This window comes from Penicillium brevicompactum, assembly GCF_028827555.1.
Source record: "Penicillium brevicompactum strain IBT 35665 chromosome Unknown utg000009l_segment0_segment0, whole genome shotgun sequence".
NCBI lineage: Eukaryota > Fungi > Ascomycota > Eurotiomycetes > Eurotiales > Aspergillaceae > Penicillium > Penicillium brevicompactum.
In genome coordinates this window covers 1144377-1158066 of record NW_026623212.1, presented here as the reverse complement: position 1 = coordinate 1158066, position 13690 = coordinate 1144377, and the positions used below count along the sequence as shown (strand labels likewise).

Here is a 13690-nt window from a genome sequence, read left to right as displayed (position 1 = left end):
TTCGACACTCGTGTTGCCTCGTCTTATGCGAATAATTTACCAAGTTTGCCAATGCGAGGAAGATATGAGCGAGGGAGGGGGACATACAAGATAACAATCTAAAATTTGGACTATGAGATACATGAGAATAATTTCAGAATGTAGAGTATTTCTAACTACAAAGCTTGCTATCTGTTGGTTGTCTATTGATAGAATCACGCGGCATTTACACAGGGTGTGAGTGGCTTCCAAGGTTTCAAAACCGTTGAATGTGCAACAATTTCTGGTTTTTTGGCTTCAAAATGAGATGTCTCACGAGTAATGACTGTGGGCTGTCTTCTATTTTGTAAGAAGCCAATAATACTTACTGACCTAAATCCTCACATATGGAATTAAATAAGATCCTGGTTTTGCAGCCCAGAGAGTTCCTTTGAGCATATTGTGTGCTAGGGTATCACACATGTCTCCAAAGGTCCTTCATATCTTGAGCTTCAATAAAAGGGGACTTATTTAGGTCACAGGATACCTTAGATAGCGGTGAGTTTAGAAATGTAGGATTGAAAGGGTGTATATCATCCGGTATTATGGCGATCCTCACTGCAAGACCGTAAAAGTAGACCCGTAGTCGCCACACACACATCATGTGCAAAGAATCCATGTGATAAGAAGGTGCCTCTGATGACATATCGGAGATCCTCCAGATCGACATTTTCTTCAGACATGGCCTATACTATTCCCCCTTTTTTGGGCAGGGGAAGTCAAGGGTCTCATGATCTTTGAATCTTCTGCAGACTAAGACAGAGTGGACCGATGCAACCCTAACCTTGGAATGATATAACAGAGACTGAGAAATCCTAAAGACGTTTAGTCTGAAACATGTGATTCTCTCTCCCCGCCCTGGGAGATTCTAAGTCAGGAACCTCGCTGGTTGTAAAAGGAACCGTTATATCGTAGTCTGGACCAGCACGAACCCTACATGATGTCTTGATGCATGACTACTTTTGTTTCCCATTGCTACCACCATGCCGGGAAGTATGTTGTACATCCCTCCAGGGTGATCCATAGAAATCCACACCATTCATACATTCAGACACTAGTGCGTCTAGCTCGATTACTTGCAGGAGACTACGGGGGAAGTCCGGATCCGCGCGCTGGGAAGTAGTCTAGGCTGCGGCCACTGAATTCAATGGGAATTAGTTGAAGCTCTTTGCATTCCCGACGGTCCGATCCCCTTCGTAGTGGGTGAGAAAGACCCGTCATTGGCTATGTCGACGACATTTCACGTGATCCAGCACTCCCCTCCGGAGAGCAGTGGCCAATGAGAGGAGGGAGATCGGGGGGTGCAGCGGAGGGGCACGGGATGGCTGCACATGACTCGCAAGAAGAGATGGAGAGGATCATCATTCAGGGCAGTTGGCTTATCTTCCGATCGTTTCTGCTGTCGTGTCTCGTCTCTTGTTGTGCTTGTTTTGTCGTTTTGTCTGGCTGACATAAGAGCTGACATAAAAAAGAACTTGATCAGGTGACCTGCACTTCTGGTCCCTGTCGTCCCCCGAAGCCCGCAACTCCTCTTCTTGACCGTCGCCACGTGAGCAGCCCATCTCGACTTATTCGCGACTCTACATCTTCCAAAGATACACGTTTTATGTAAATTTGCCGTACGGTAGATTTACTGTCGTCGATCCCCTCTCGCTTTCCTCTCCCTGAATTTTTCCAACTTTTCTATTTTCGCGTTATCAATTTCAAGATTCGGGTTTCGCAGACAACGTGACCTGCGTCTTGTTGTTAGGCAGGTGACTTCCTGTCAGGTGATAGAGAGATCATCCCAAGGTACGGCTCCATCAAACCCCATCTCCATCTCTCTCATCCCATCTCCCTGCACGTCGCGTCGAGATGCTCATCGCGAGTGGTGACCTTCGCAACGCTGCTACCCCTGTGTGACCGCTGCCTGCAGCCCATCATGACGCGCTCATGATGGGACCAACTTCCCCCCGCGGACGCGACCAGAGATCGTGATCCCTCTGCGATGGCAGACAGTTAGCTTGCACCGTAGAAACCCTTCCCCCCGCTGTACCGCAAGACATCGTCGGTGATGGCCGGATCCGATGCGACCGGCCTTGCCGAAATGCCTCGCGAGCGCGTCCCATCCACGCGTCTGTTTACTTCGCGGGGTGTCCACTGATCTGCCCGAGAACGGCTTGATCTGTCAAGGACCGACTCACCTCAGCCTGCACTGATATATTCCCCTTATCACTTCCACGCGTCTTATTCCCCGAGACCTGTTTCACTTACTGGCCTTTTGGCGACCCTCCAAGACTAACCCATTGCCACGAATAGGACGATCGCGTTCGTCGCATGTCTAATCCCACAATGAATAGCCCCGATGATGGCTCGCACAAGCGTAAGAGAACCGGCTCGGAGGATCTAGGTCCTGATCCCCAGCGTCTCAACCGCTCGTCCCACGGTAGCAACGGCAGCATGGGCGACAACCAACACAACTTCGGTCACAGTCTTGGCAACTATGACCACGGACTCCCCAACACTGGAGCCGAATTGAACATCGATCAACAGATCTTGCAACACGTCGGCCCACAGAACGGCCTGTCGGATGACAATGCGTTAACCGCTAATGCCAAAGCCGCTTTGGCCGCACACACACCCCAACACAAGTACCCACCTCCCCCGGACGCTGGCTTCGATGCCAGCAACCTCACCCAAGGACTGTCGTTTGGTGATGATATGAACCAGACGCCCATGGGTGGCGGCCACAACCACAACTCCACCGCTGCTGCGGTCTACGCTGCGCGTGAGGCCCAGAGCATGAACCAGAAGCCTACCGTGGGCTCTCCTGAGTGGCACCAGATTCGTAAAAATAACCACAAAGAGGGTGAGTGTCCCTTGCTGTTTCTTCTGATATACCCTTGCTGACAATTTCATTAGTTGAGCGTCGACGTCGTGAAGCGATCAATGAGGGTATCAACCAGATCGCCCGCCTCGTGCCAAACTGTGACAAGAACAAGGGCGCGATACTCCAACGCGCCATTGAATATATCCATCAACTACAGGAAGAGAAGAGGGGTGTCGAGGAGCAGTTTGAAAAGCACAGTCTGACGACCAATCAAGTGATCAACGAGCTCGGCGGTTCGTGTCAGAAGCTGAAAGGCGAGGTTGGCCGACGCAACGGCATCGCCCTGAAGTGGCTGACCCGTTGCCGGGACGCGGGCCTGGAGTTTGATGACTATGAAGAGTCCAAGCAGTTAGAGACACTGGAGATGGAATAAGGGACTCTCTTCTGCATGTGCTATGACCGTTGCGTTCTGGAGGTTAAGACTTGAACATACCCTCACTGTTTTCTGCCTATTTTTCTTTTTTCGAAACTTGTGCTCTTTATGGATCTTTCCCCCTACGTGTCCTGCTCCTATAAACCTATCATCGTCCGTGTCCGTTGGGATATATTTCGCCTCCGATGACGTGGGCTTCGTGACTTCTTCGCGCTATCTTTGCGGCTTTTCGCGCACTCTGCACTTCTCTGCTCTTCACTTTCTGCTTTCGCAGACTTGCGTCTTTTTCTTGCTTTTTAACGTACGCTACACGTACTTGTTTTTTCACATTCTTAATGGATGGGCTGGCGAATCTACGGTTGGGATGGTTTTTGCCTTGGAAACGGAGCAGTGGTTTAATATTATTTCAATTATATCGTGTGATCCGTAAGCTATGACGATGTAGATCGGAGTGAGAAGTCTGCAGTGATTGGACAGGACCTTGAAACTCCCAAGGTTGCGCCTCGGTGCGGAGATATGCGTGATCGGGCCTTAGATTAGCCTACCCCTCTATGATGTAAACATCCTCCCCCTCGACCTTATCTATCTCACCTTCTGCCCTTCTCTAACCATCTACACATTCACCATGCCTACCTACCTTGTACGTTCACTTTGAACATCGTGATCCCAAACACTGCTAACCCTCCCCAGGTCACCGCTAAGAAAGACGCCTCGCCCGAGCAGGTCGCAGCGTATGTATACTGCTGACTCCAGGCCTCCAGATTCCCTGCTAACCCACTTGACACTTCTAGTACCAAGCAACATGCCAAAGACCAAGGTGGTGAAATCCTGCATGAATACAGCCTGATCAAGGGTTTCTCGTAAGTTACTATACTATACTACTCCCGCCATTCCCTGCCTATTCTCGGTTCGCCTTGGCTAATGAGAGATTTATGTCTAGTGTTTCCTTCCCAGAGGACGCCGTTACTACTCTCGAGTCCCACGAGCACGTCGACCACGTCGAGCTTGACAAGGAGGCCGAGATTCAGGTTTAAAGTGGATATCCCATATCTATTGCCATCTGGGCATTTAGCAGAGGGCGGCTTGCATGCATCTTGATACTTCGTTGCGATATAAGCTTTGAGTACTTGTACGGATCTATAGAGCCCAGATGATTATGATGATTATGTTTGAAATTTGAAACTGAATAGATGTGGTCTATATGAAGTAGATTCTGCTTGAATGTAGATATCGAATTTGTAAGTTACTACAGAGTCCTCCGTACGGAGTGCTAGCAACGAGCTCAGGCGTCTAAGTCACATTTTAAATCACCCCCCTGCTTCCTCCTAGCCTCAAACAATAATCTCATCACTTTATTGAGAAACTTGGAATATTATGTCTCCAGATTGAGCACATATAATGCGTTTAGCGATGAAAGCTTCGACGTGGAAGCGCTCTCGCCCGGAAGCCATTCATCTGTGGTTGGTGAGGACCCCTGCATTCTGAACCAAGTATGCTAAACCCATCTGAATGGGAGCCTATCATCATCCCGAGGTCCCGAGGTCCTACATACTGCAAGCAATAGTTGCATATATGCAAGGCGGGCAGCGGTGTCCAGTTGCAGCCTCTGCAAACCGAATTTCAGACGAAAATCCTTACATGCACGTAGTCACCGAAGACGTGTTACTCAGGCAGGGGAAAGAAAAGACATTTTCATACTGAAACGCAGGCACCTATTCAACTCTATCAAACCACCAACACAAATATCAACAGAAGAAGTAAACAAAGAAGCATCATCTCGCTCACAGGTTCGAAGAAGCAGTAACCTCAACACCAGAAGAAACACCAACATCCTTAACAACAACAGTATTCCCACTAGATCCCGTAACACGAACAGTAACAGAATCAGTACCAAACCCAGAAGAGTTCTCGAAGAAGTTATACGAGGTACGGGAAGTACTCTGCCACGAGCTACCACCATCAGTGCTAACATCCAACGCAGTGACAGCCTCATTGGCATTCACAACCTGCATAGAGAACCAGTATGCAGAAGTACCCTCCTTGTTCTTGAGCTTGAGGGGTCCGTCCAGATCACATGAGACGTAAGACCAGTTGATATCAATGATACCGGCTGAGATGTCCGAGAGCTCTGCGAAGGCTGTCTGGAAGAGGTCTAGGTGGTTGCTCTCGCATTCGGGGCATTGGTCGACGATCTGGATAGTGTTAGATATTGGATTTGGATTTACATTTGGGTTCGGGGTGAGAGGGGGTCTTGGTATCTTGGTAACTTGGTTACTTACCATTGCTTTGACGGTGTTGCCCTTGGGTCCGGTGACGGAGACACAGCGGCCGCAGTTGGCTGCGTCATCCCAGCGCTGGAGAGAGAGGGCTGTGCCGAAGAGGGTGCTTGGGAGGCTGTAGCCGCTGAATGAGCAGGTTCCGCCGGATACGTTGCCGCCGTAGAAGGTGGCTTCGCCGGAGTTGCTGTCGGAGCTGGATGAGCTGGATGAAGTGGAGGAGGAAGAGGTGGAAGAGGTAGTGCTTGTGCTTTGGACTGCGGCTTTGACGACTGGGGCGGCGGTGGTCTCGGCAGCAGAAGTGGTTGGCTCAGCAGCCTCGGTGACAGGGGCAGGGGCAGTGGTGGTTTCAGCAGTCTGGGTAGTCTGCTCAGCAGCCTTCACGGCAGGGGCAGTGGTGGTCTCGGCAGGCTGGATGGTCTGCTCTACGGCCTTGACAACAGAAGTAGGCTCAACAGCAGGGAGACTCTCGGTAGACGAAGTGGGAAGAAGAGCGATGATCGGGGCAGACTCGGATGTAGATGTCTCTGCAACAGCAGAAAAGAGGGTTGAGGACTCGACTTGTTCAACCGCAGGAGCCTGCGATGTAACGACGGCGGCAGAGGATGGAGTCAACGTAGGCTCTACAGAGGTTTGAGATTCCAAGATGACAGGCGTGGGCGATGGAGTCGCAGTCGACTCAGGTACCGCAGAGGTAGAAGGCTCAAAGTAAATAGTCTTGTAGTATACACTCTGAGTGTAACCCTTAGGGCAAGTGTCCCTGGGGACTAGCGGACCGGCTGAGACAGTCGCGCTGAGAAGGGCAGCCACGGAGGCCACGCCGAGGAACTTCATTGTGAATATAGAAAGTGAATGAAAGTATTCGCAGAGCGATATAAACACTTAAAGAAGGGTATGGGTTGACTTGGGATGGAATGATCGGACGTGCGGCTGCACAAAAAGAATGGAATGAATCACGGATTCCTGATTCGAAACGTCAACTGTTCCAGACAGAATGAGAAGAATGAGAAGAAGAAGAGGGAGAGGATGGAAACACGGGGGGTGTTATGTGAAGCCATGGTGGATGCATCATAAGTCTAGACGCCGTTAATCTACCGGTGCATGAATAGCGCAGACTAGGATCAAGCGAATTCATTTGCGAGAACCAGCAATCTGACGAGATGAAACGCAGCGTGGATCAACAGGCGAATACTGCGACTCGGAAGTAACCGAAACGGGATTGTGACCCATCGTGCTAGGCCTCGTTAGGGCTAGTGGATATTGTTTAAATTAAAGAGGAAATGACTTTGAGTCAAGGTGGAATCCTGCGACTTGGTTGACTTGGGGGGAGATTGACCCTATTGTGAACATTCTGATCCTATTCATGAATTACTACCGGGCATCCCACATAATCTCATTCAGCCTGAGCAGCGCATCTGCGCTGGCCTTCTTCGCCGACATAAACTCCTCCCGACTTTCAGCCCCACGTGGTCCGCGAAGAACCTCAGAGAAACAAAGGTCGACCAGAACCCGCAGTTCCTCGTAGGTGAATGGTTCTCCATTTCCAGCTGCTAGGGCCTTGGCACCTTGTGATGCGAACGCCTCTTTTTCGTCTTTGGAGTAGTCCAGGGACTTCTCCGCACCCTCGAGGAACCAGTCGAGGAACTTCGCGCTGCGGGGAAGTGCAACGACCTCCTGAGATGCCTGAGCGTGCAGTTCGGTGGTACTAGAGGGTGCATCGCTCGCTGGGTCAATGATGATGTTCTTCAGGTTCTGTTGGAGAACGAGCACATCGAGCTGCAGACGCAAAGCTCCATTTTCGTTCATCGCTCCGATGTATCGGGTGCTGGCCACGAAGACGCGGTCAATGAACCGGGCCAGGCCAGATGTGATGAACCAGCGCTCGGCAGCGCCTAGGTATGTTGAAATGTTGGTATCAAATGCGATGAGATCGTTGTTGAGGGCGAGGATGGTGGGTGACGCAGCTGTCGGTTGGTTCATGATGATGTGCCACCAGTTTTCGGTCATATTTGGAGAGGGGGTGACAGGATCGGAGTTTCGCAGATTTGGTGGATTGGGTCCCGACATTGTTCTTGTCAACATGTGGATGATACCGCAGCGGATGTCAACATGCATGGTCAACAGCGCGGTGGAACCTAGTCCATGTAATGATTGAAGAGTTCCATCGAAAGCTACTGCGGTTTCGTGATTAAGAGGCAAGTGCACGGGGTTATTGATGCTATCACGCTTTGGTTTCGTAGACCCAAATAGAGTCCATCGGCGAGAGGGTCGGCCAGTAGCAGTCAGACTTGATGATTCGGCATCGGCGGTGTGTTCAACCACCTGGCGGATTCTCGCGAGGTGGCTTCCAAGCCATTGCATGCTGTTATACAAAAGCGAGAGCGACACCACTGTCTTGGGATCGGAGATGATATCGTATGGCTCCAGGGGCACCTCATTTGTTCGCTTCAAAAGCAGATCAATCTCCGTGTCAATCAATGTCTGCTTCTTGTCGCCAGCACCTTTCCATAGCTCATCGACGGTATCATGGATATCACCCTGCTCGGCAAATGATGCTGCGGCTTTCAACCGAACCTCGCCATTGTGATTGCGGGCAGAGACCTTTGTGACCATCGCTTTATACCATCCGCAGCATTTGTCGTAATAGGTCACGATTTGATCGATGAGGAGCTGGGTAAATGCTTGGTCGTGTGGAATGCTTGAGAGCATTTTGCTGAATTCTCTGACGATCGACATGAACTTGACGGTGCCCTTGAAGACAGGCCGAGGAGAGACCTTGGACCACTGGGGGTCCTCCATGAACGCGTCGGCCGCAATAAAGCTGAGCGTGCACAGATCCGTCACTGTTTCGTCCAACTGCGGCAGGAACACATTCACCATGAAGTCGTCCAAGAAAGACGTCAATGTGCTCATGGAGATATTTGAATCAACAGGAACAATGTCTTTGAGGCGCTGGATGAAAGATAAGGAGGGAGGAAGAAGGATTCCCATGTTGAAGACACTTGGTTCGAGCAGGATCTTGTGCCCGGTTCCCGAGTTGCCCTTGTTGGACTGTGCGGTGTCGTTTGTCGCAGTCTTCGACCTTGACTTGGAGACAAGGCCTGGCACCGAAGACTTGAGGATTTCATCAAGCTCATCTTGTTCTGCTTTCATCTCCGAGCTGTGCTCAATATCCGATAACTTGAACATTTTCTGCAGGAACGATTAGTTATGACAAAATCAAACTGTTTGCAGTTTCATCTTTCTGCTTACCTTGTTCTTATCACGGGCACTGGAGTAGATATGACGACGCGAGTCGGCTTCTTCTTGTCTAGCGGAGGAATCCCCATCGGTAGCAAGATAGTCATGCATAAGGGATCGGATCTGCCGAGAACAGTCAGTAAACAGATATTTGAAACCGTCTCCAATTTTCAGCGCCTTACCTCACTCTGTAGAAGCGACCACAACTCTTTGAATCCCCCAGAAAGCGTTTCGCTCTTGAGAAGGCCTTCTCGCTCAACGATGGCCGCAACAACATCGTGAAGTACTCGGTGGCCTTCCGCAATGGCCTCAAACTTGGCATATAATGCCCACAAGAACTCAGACAGCACATGGCCTCGCTTCTCAATGATTTCAGTAGGGAGACTGGACTGTTTGTAGTAGTTGTCCTGGGCGGAAAAGCTCTTGTTTGGCGCGGGATAGCGGGCATCAACCTCTGCGTTCGTTTTGTCCACCACATTGAACAGCTCGACCGGGAGACGTTGTTCGATTCTATGCACCGCAACATCCAGATGCCCCATCTTATTGAGAGCTTCGATCAAAAGCTGTATGTAGGAGAATGTATCAGCCTCGGGGTTTCGCGAGGCATCTTCGACCATCGGCGTCAACGGGTCAAATTTGGCTAGGAAACCATAAACTGGACGTTCCCACGATCGATTCCCGGCCCAGCTGGAAGTGGTGGCCTCGCCGTCAGAGGCTGGGGCCCTCCACCGATCCGAACAATATGGTGACTTTAAGTATAGGTGATCGTGCAGCTCCTCGATTAAGATGTCTGTGAGCGATGTTTCCTGATTGATGAAATACGCACGAATATCAGATAAAGCGCCAATTTCCTCCAGCTCTGAGCGGCGCAGAACTCGGAGACCAGTGTGGAGTACATCCACTGCTGCTAGGAAACGCTTGTCTGAGATCTGTGATTCAAGCTTTTCGGGGAGAGACTGGATCTCCTCAATCTGGGTGAACAGCTGGACGATATCATCGTAGTTCTGAGAAGATGTTGCCAGTCCTTTCAGCTCAGGCTTGGTCGATATTAATCCGGACTTAGCTGAGTCCAGTGCATGCCTCAAGCTGCGCACTCGACTTTGCGATGACGATATATTGGACTGGATCTTGTGGTATGTTCCGATGGAACTATTGAAGCCCTGATGATGCTCTGTGATGCAGAATATCAGTATCTAGTGAGCACGTTCGCCATAAAGATAGCCTACCGTTGACAATGGCCTTCAATGTCTTTTGAATGTCATTATACATCCGCAGGAAGTCCTCTTCTCGGTCCGCTTTGCCCAATGTACTAGTGTCCATCAGACTCAAAGCGACGTGCACGGGAATACACTCGGAATCGGTCATGAAATCCCAGTCGCGCTGGATCGATTGTAGGATCGCTTCAAAGAGCAAACCGATTAGCCAATGTTCCAAAGTCTCGGGGTCAATGACACACTTTCAATGCCCTGGGCCTCCCCAGCTGTATTGCTTCTCTTAACAACGGGAGATGCATTTCTCTCTTGTTCTCTAGCATCCGCGTGCCGCCTCGATTCCCCAGCCCGTTCATCCTGACGTTTCCTCCCAGGGTCCTGGTTTCTCGATCGAGACCGTGACTTCGATTGCGAGGAAGGCTCCTGCCAATCGCGATCTGATCGATCGCGCCGACGCTCGGGGGACTGCGATTGACTTGGTGCCGATGACTGGCCCGGTGACAGAGTAGATTGCTGCGGCGTTTCTTCGTAGAACCCGCCGTATCCGCCAGGGCGGCGATCTGACCGTCCACCTGCGCTCGATGCTCCGGCACTTCGACCACTGTATCCGCTCACCCCAAGACTGCCGCTGCTACCACTGTATGCCCCGTCATTCGCATCGTACCGGCTAGAGCCGGAGTAGCCGTATCCATTTCCGTAACCGTTTTGGCCGCTCATCGCGAGGGAATCCCGTTACTCGGGGGGTGTTTGGGTTTAGTGTGCGCTGGTGGGCTGGGAGAAGGGGCGCGGGGCCGCGATTGGAGGGGTTTTGATTTCAGATCCTGTGGCTTGCGCGCGACAATGAGCCAAAGGCAATTAGCATTCTTGGCTGGACAGCTTAGAGTACTGGGGGTCAATTCGGTGATTGCGCGTATGATGTTGGAACTGGCCGGGGCGGAGAACCAGGCTCCACTACAGCTCCCGCATTCCGCTGGCCAGTTGTCCACTACAATTCAACCGCTTCATGCGGAGTACTAATGAATTGTTGAATATGTTGTTACATTGTTTTGGTCGGCTTGTGATTAATCTAACCGAAAATAGCTGTATTTGTGTCTGACAAAGCCTCGCATTAGGCTGATCAGTCAGTCCCAATTCTGTGATGAAAGTCCTACTCAGGTATAGACTCGAACACCACTACTGATCGCTGTGCTGAGCTTATTTGGAGATAGGCTTGGTCTCACGCTCGAGCCACGAGCGAGTCAGGTCATCGGCCTGGAAGAAGTGCTCTGTCTTCGCCCAGATCTCAGCGTGGTAGTCGTTCACCCACTTGAGCTCTTCGTCGCTCAGTAGCGATGGCTCAATCAAGTTCTGGCCGATCGGCGTCATTGTAACATGCTCAAAGCCTAGCCATTGCTTGTCACCAAACTTGTTCGGGGTTTCGACTCCCCGGCACATGACGACATCTACAAGATAAACATCAGTATGTTTCTAAGCAGGGCAATCACAGATAGGCTTACTCTCAATGCGGATACCGAACTTGCCATCCTCGTAATAACCGGGTTCTAGAAGATACGGGTCAGCTTCGGATTAACGTATGATTGAAAGGAAAGATGCGTACCATCAGAGATGACGTTTCCAGCAGCGATGGGAACCTCGGTGTACTGAACTCGAGTACCAATACCTATAGGGCCCTCATGAACATTCTGAATAATGATTAGCAAAGTTCCAGGTAATTTTGCAAAAGATCCTTACAAGGTAAGAACCGACGCCATGGCCCGTTCCGTGGAGGAAATCCAAACCTTCCTTCCACAAGTGCTGGCGCGCCAGAACATCAATGGCAAAGCCACTGGTTCCCTTGGGGAAGACTGCCATATCAATTCCAATGGTTCCCTTCAAGACAAGAGTGAAAGCTCGCTTCTCAAACTCGGTGGGGGTACCGAAATGGAAAGTTCTCGTGGTGTCAGTGGTTCCATCGTAGTATTGACAGCCGGAGTCACAGAGGTAGATGGCCTTGGGGTCGATGATAGAACAGCTTCCCTTCTCAGGCTTGTAGTGAATGACGGCACCGTTAGGTCCAGTAGAGGAGATGGTATCAAAAGAAAGACCAGCGAACAACTCGTGCTTGGAGCGAATTTGCTCGAGCTTGTCAGCACCGTCAACTTCATCAAGGACGGTTTTCTTGTTGACAAGCTCGTTTTCGAGCCAGGCAAAGTACTCGGTCAAGGCGGCACCGTCACGGATGTGGCAAGCGCGCATGCCCTCAAGCTCGGTTTCGTTCTTGACGGCCTTGGCATCAGCGATAGGACTCCGAGTCTCCTCAACCTGACCTTCGCCGCCGAGACTGACACTCAAAGCCCAAGAAGCTTTGTTGGACAACAGGAACTTCTCGGCGTTCTCGCCCGCGGCTTGGCCTCGAACAGCGAGAGCTTGGGCATCAGCAAAGATGGAATCGTAAGGCTTGATAATCACGTCTTGCCCAAGGTGAGCCTTGACCTCCGGGGTCAGCTTATCATCCTCGACATAAATCTCAGCTGTGGTGGGCGTGATCAAAACGTATGAGAAAAACACAGGGTTGTAAGGGATGCTGCTCGGGGTCAGTCAATTGGTCATGGTCTGCCATGCAGGGTCCTGCTTACTCGGTTCCTCTCAAGTTGAATAGCCAGGCAATTTCGTCAAGCATGGCTAAATTTGTGTCAATACCTCTGCAAATGGTAATGGGGTAGAGTGAGCCAAACATATGATGAAACCGGCCTTCTTCCTTGACTCCAGGTCCTTGCGCAGCTCGGAGACCTTCTCCTGGAAGCTCTTTCCAGCATACTTTGCTGGGTGCACTCGGACTTTCTCGCTGGGACGCGCGGGGCGGTCCTTGCCCCATACCAAATCAACCAAGTTTTGTTGAACTCCAACGAGTGTGGATCCGTTCTTCTCCAGGGTCTCCGCCAGTTTACGTGCGCCAGCTGTTAAAAATCAATACCACCGTCCGCACTCAAGATATCAACACTCACAGGCCGTGATCAGAGAAGGATCCACGCCAACGGCCTTGCCTCCCTGTGCCTCTTCCGTAGTCCTGTCCCACAGGTCAGCGTTTCACGTTGACCAATCATCCAAGTGATCAAGCCGTACCATTCTTGCCATGTGGGCACTCCTTCCACTCCCCGCTTCAGAAGTTGCCAGTTGTTATCCAATTGTTTCGCAGCCTGGTTGAAGTATCTCCCGTCGGTGGAGAGAGCAGCCTTGCTCAAGGAGATGATCGCAGTACCAGCAGAGCCAGAGAACCCAGAAATGAACTCTGTGTGAGGTGTTAGCGGTGACTGCGGCCCGACGAACGGGAGGGGAGCTGCGTACCTCGGCGGGCATCACAAGGCGCAATGTATTCCGACTGGTGACTGTCTTCGGAGGGCACGACTAAAACGAGTCGGTCAGCACTCAATCAAGGGAACACGAATGATGTCATACTGTAGACGTCGACCTTGTGCTGCTGCATCAACTGCCGCAGCTTCGACAGGCGTTCAGTGGTATCTACGGTCCCCATGTCGATAGCGTAGCGCGGACCGAGGGCGGAAAAGAATCTTGGACGGGGCCTTAGCGATCGGAAAGCGGTGCTCGGAAGGCGGGGAGGTCGAGAGAAGAGCATGGAGGTTCAGCCAGATGCTACTCGGTGTAGAGCACGAGATAAGTCACCGATAACGCGTTCCGCAGGTGTTTTTTAAGTGGAGAGCGGTCT

General features: G+C 51.1%; 5 protein-coding genes across 5 annotated transcripts; 2 read left to right on the top strand and 3 right to left on the bottom strand.

Moving 5' to 3' along the window:
• Positions 1-2316: 2316 nt before the first annotated feature.
• N7506_011883 (basic helix-loop-helix domain-containing protein) lies at positions 2317-3260 on the top strand (the record flags this gene model as incomplete). The annotated part of the gene is made up of 2 exons (XM_056961174.1): positions 2317-2866; positions 2920-3260. Coding segments are annotated over 2 exons (891 nt in total), but the record flags the coding sequence as incomplete, so codon positions are not given.
• Positions 3261-3885: 625 nt separating this feature from the next.
• N7506_011882 (uncharacterized protein) lies at positions 3886-4294 on the top strand (the record flags this gene model as incomplete). The annotated part of the gene is made up of 4 exons (XM_056961173.1): positions 3886-3900; positions 3951-3991; positions 4052-4120; positions 4201-4294. 4 exons carry the CDS (start codon positions 3886-3888, stop codon positions 4292-4294), a joined length of 219 nt encoding a protein of 72 aa, XP_056805707.1.
• A 747-nt stretch (positions 4295-5041) lies between these two features.
• On the bottom strand, positions 5042-6370 carry N7506_011881 (putative extracellular cellulase CelA/allergen Asp F7-like; the record flags this gene model as incomplete). Its single annotated transcript, XM_056961172.1, has 2 exons — positions 5042-5452; positions 5540-6370. 2 exons carry the CDS (start codon positions 6368-6370, stop codon positions 5042-5044), a joined length of 1242 nt encoding a protein of 413 aa, XP_056805706.1.
• Positions 6371-6907: 537 nt separating this feature from the next.
• Positions 6908-10704, bottom strand: N7506_011880 (exocyst subunit SEC8; the record flags this gene model as incomplete). Its single annotated transcript, XM_056961171.1, has 5 exons — positions 6908-8728; positions 8789-8899; positions 8959-9947; positions 10003-10176; positions 10233-10704. 5 exons carry the CDS (start codon positions 10702-10704, stop codon positions 6908-6910), a joined length of 3567 nt encoding a protein of 1188 aa, XP_056805705.1.
• Positions 10705-11181: 477 nt separating this feature from the next.
• Positions 11182-13600, bottom strand: ampp (aminopeptidase P; the record flags this gene model as incomplete). The annotated part of the gene is made up of 10 exons (XM_056961170.1): positions 11182-11429; positions 11484-11528; positions 11585-11669; positions 11719-12550; positions 12603-12648; positions 12702-12923; positions 12972-13033; positions 13090-13255; positions 13312-13371; positions 13423-13600. The coding sequence occupies 10 exons, from the start codon at positions 13598-13600 to the stop codon at positions 11182-11184; spliced, it is 1944 nt and encodes a 647-aa protein (XP_056805704.1).
• Between the last annotated feature and the right edge of the window lie 90 nt (positions 13601-13690).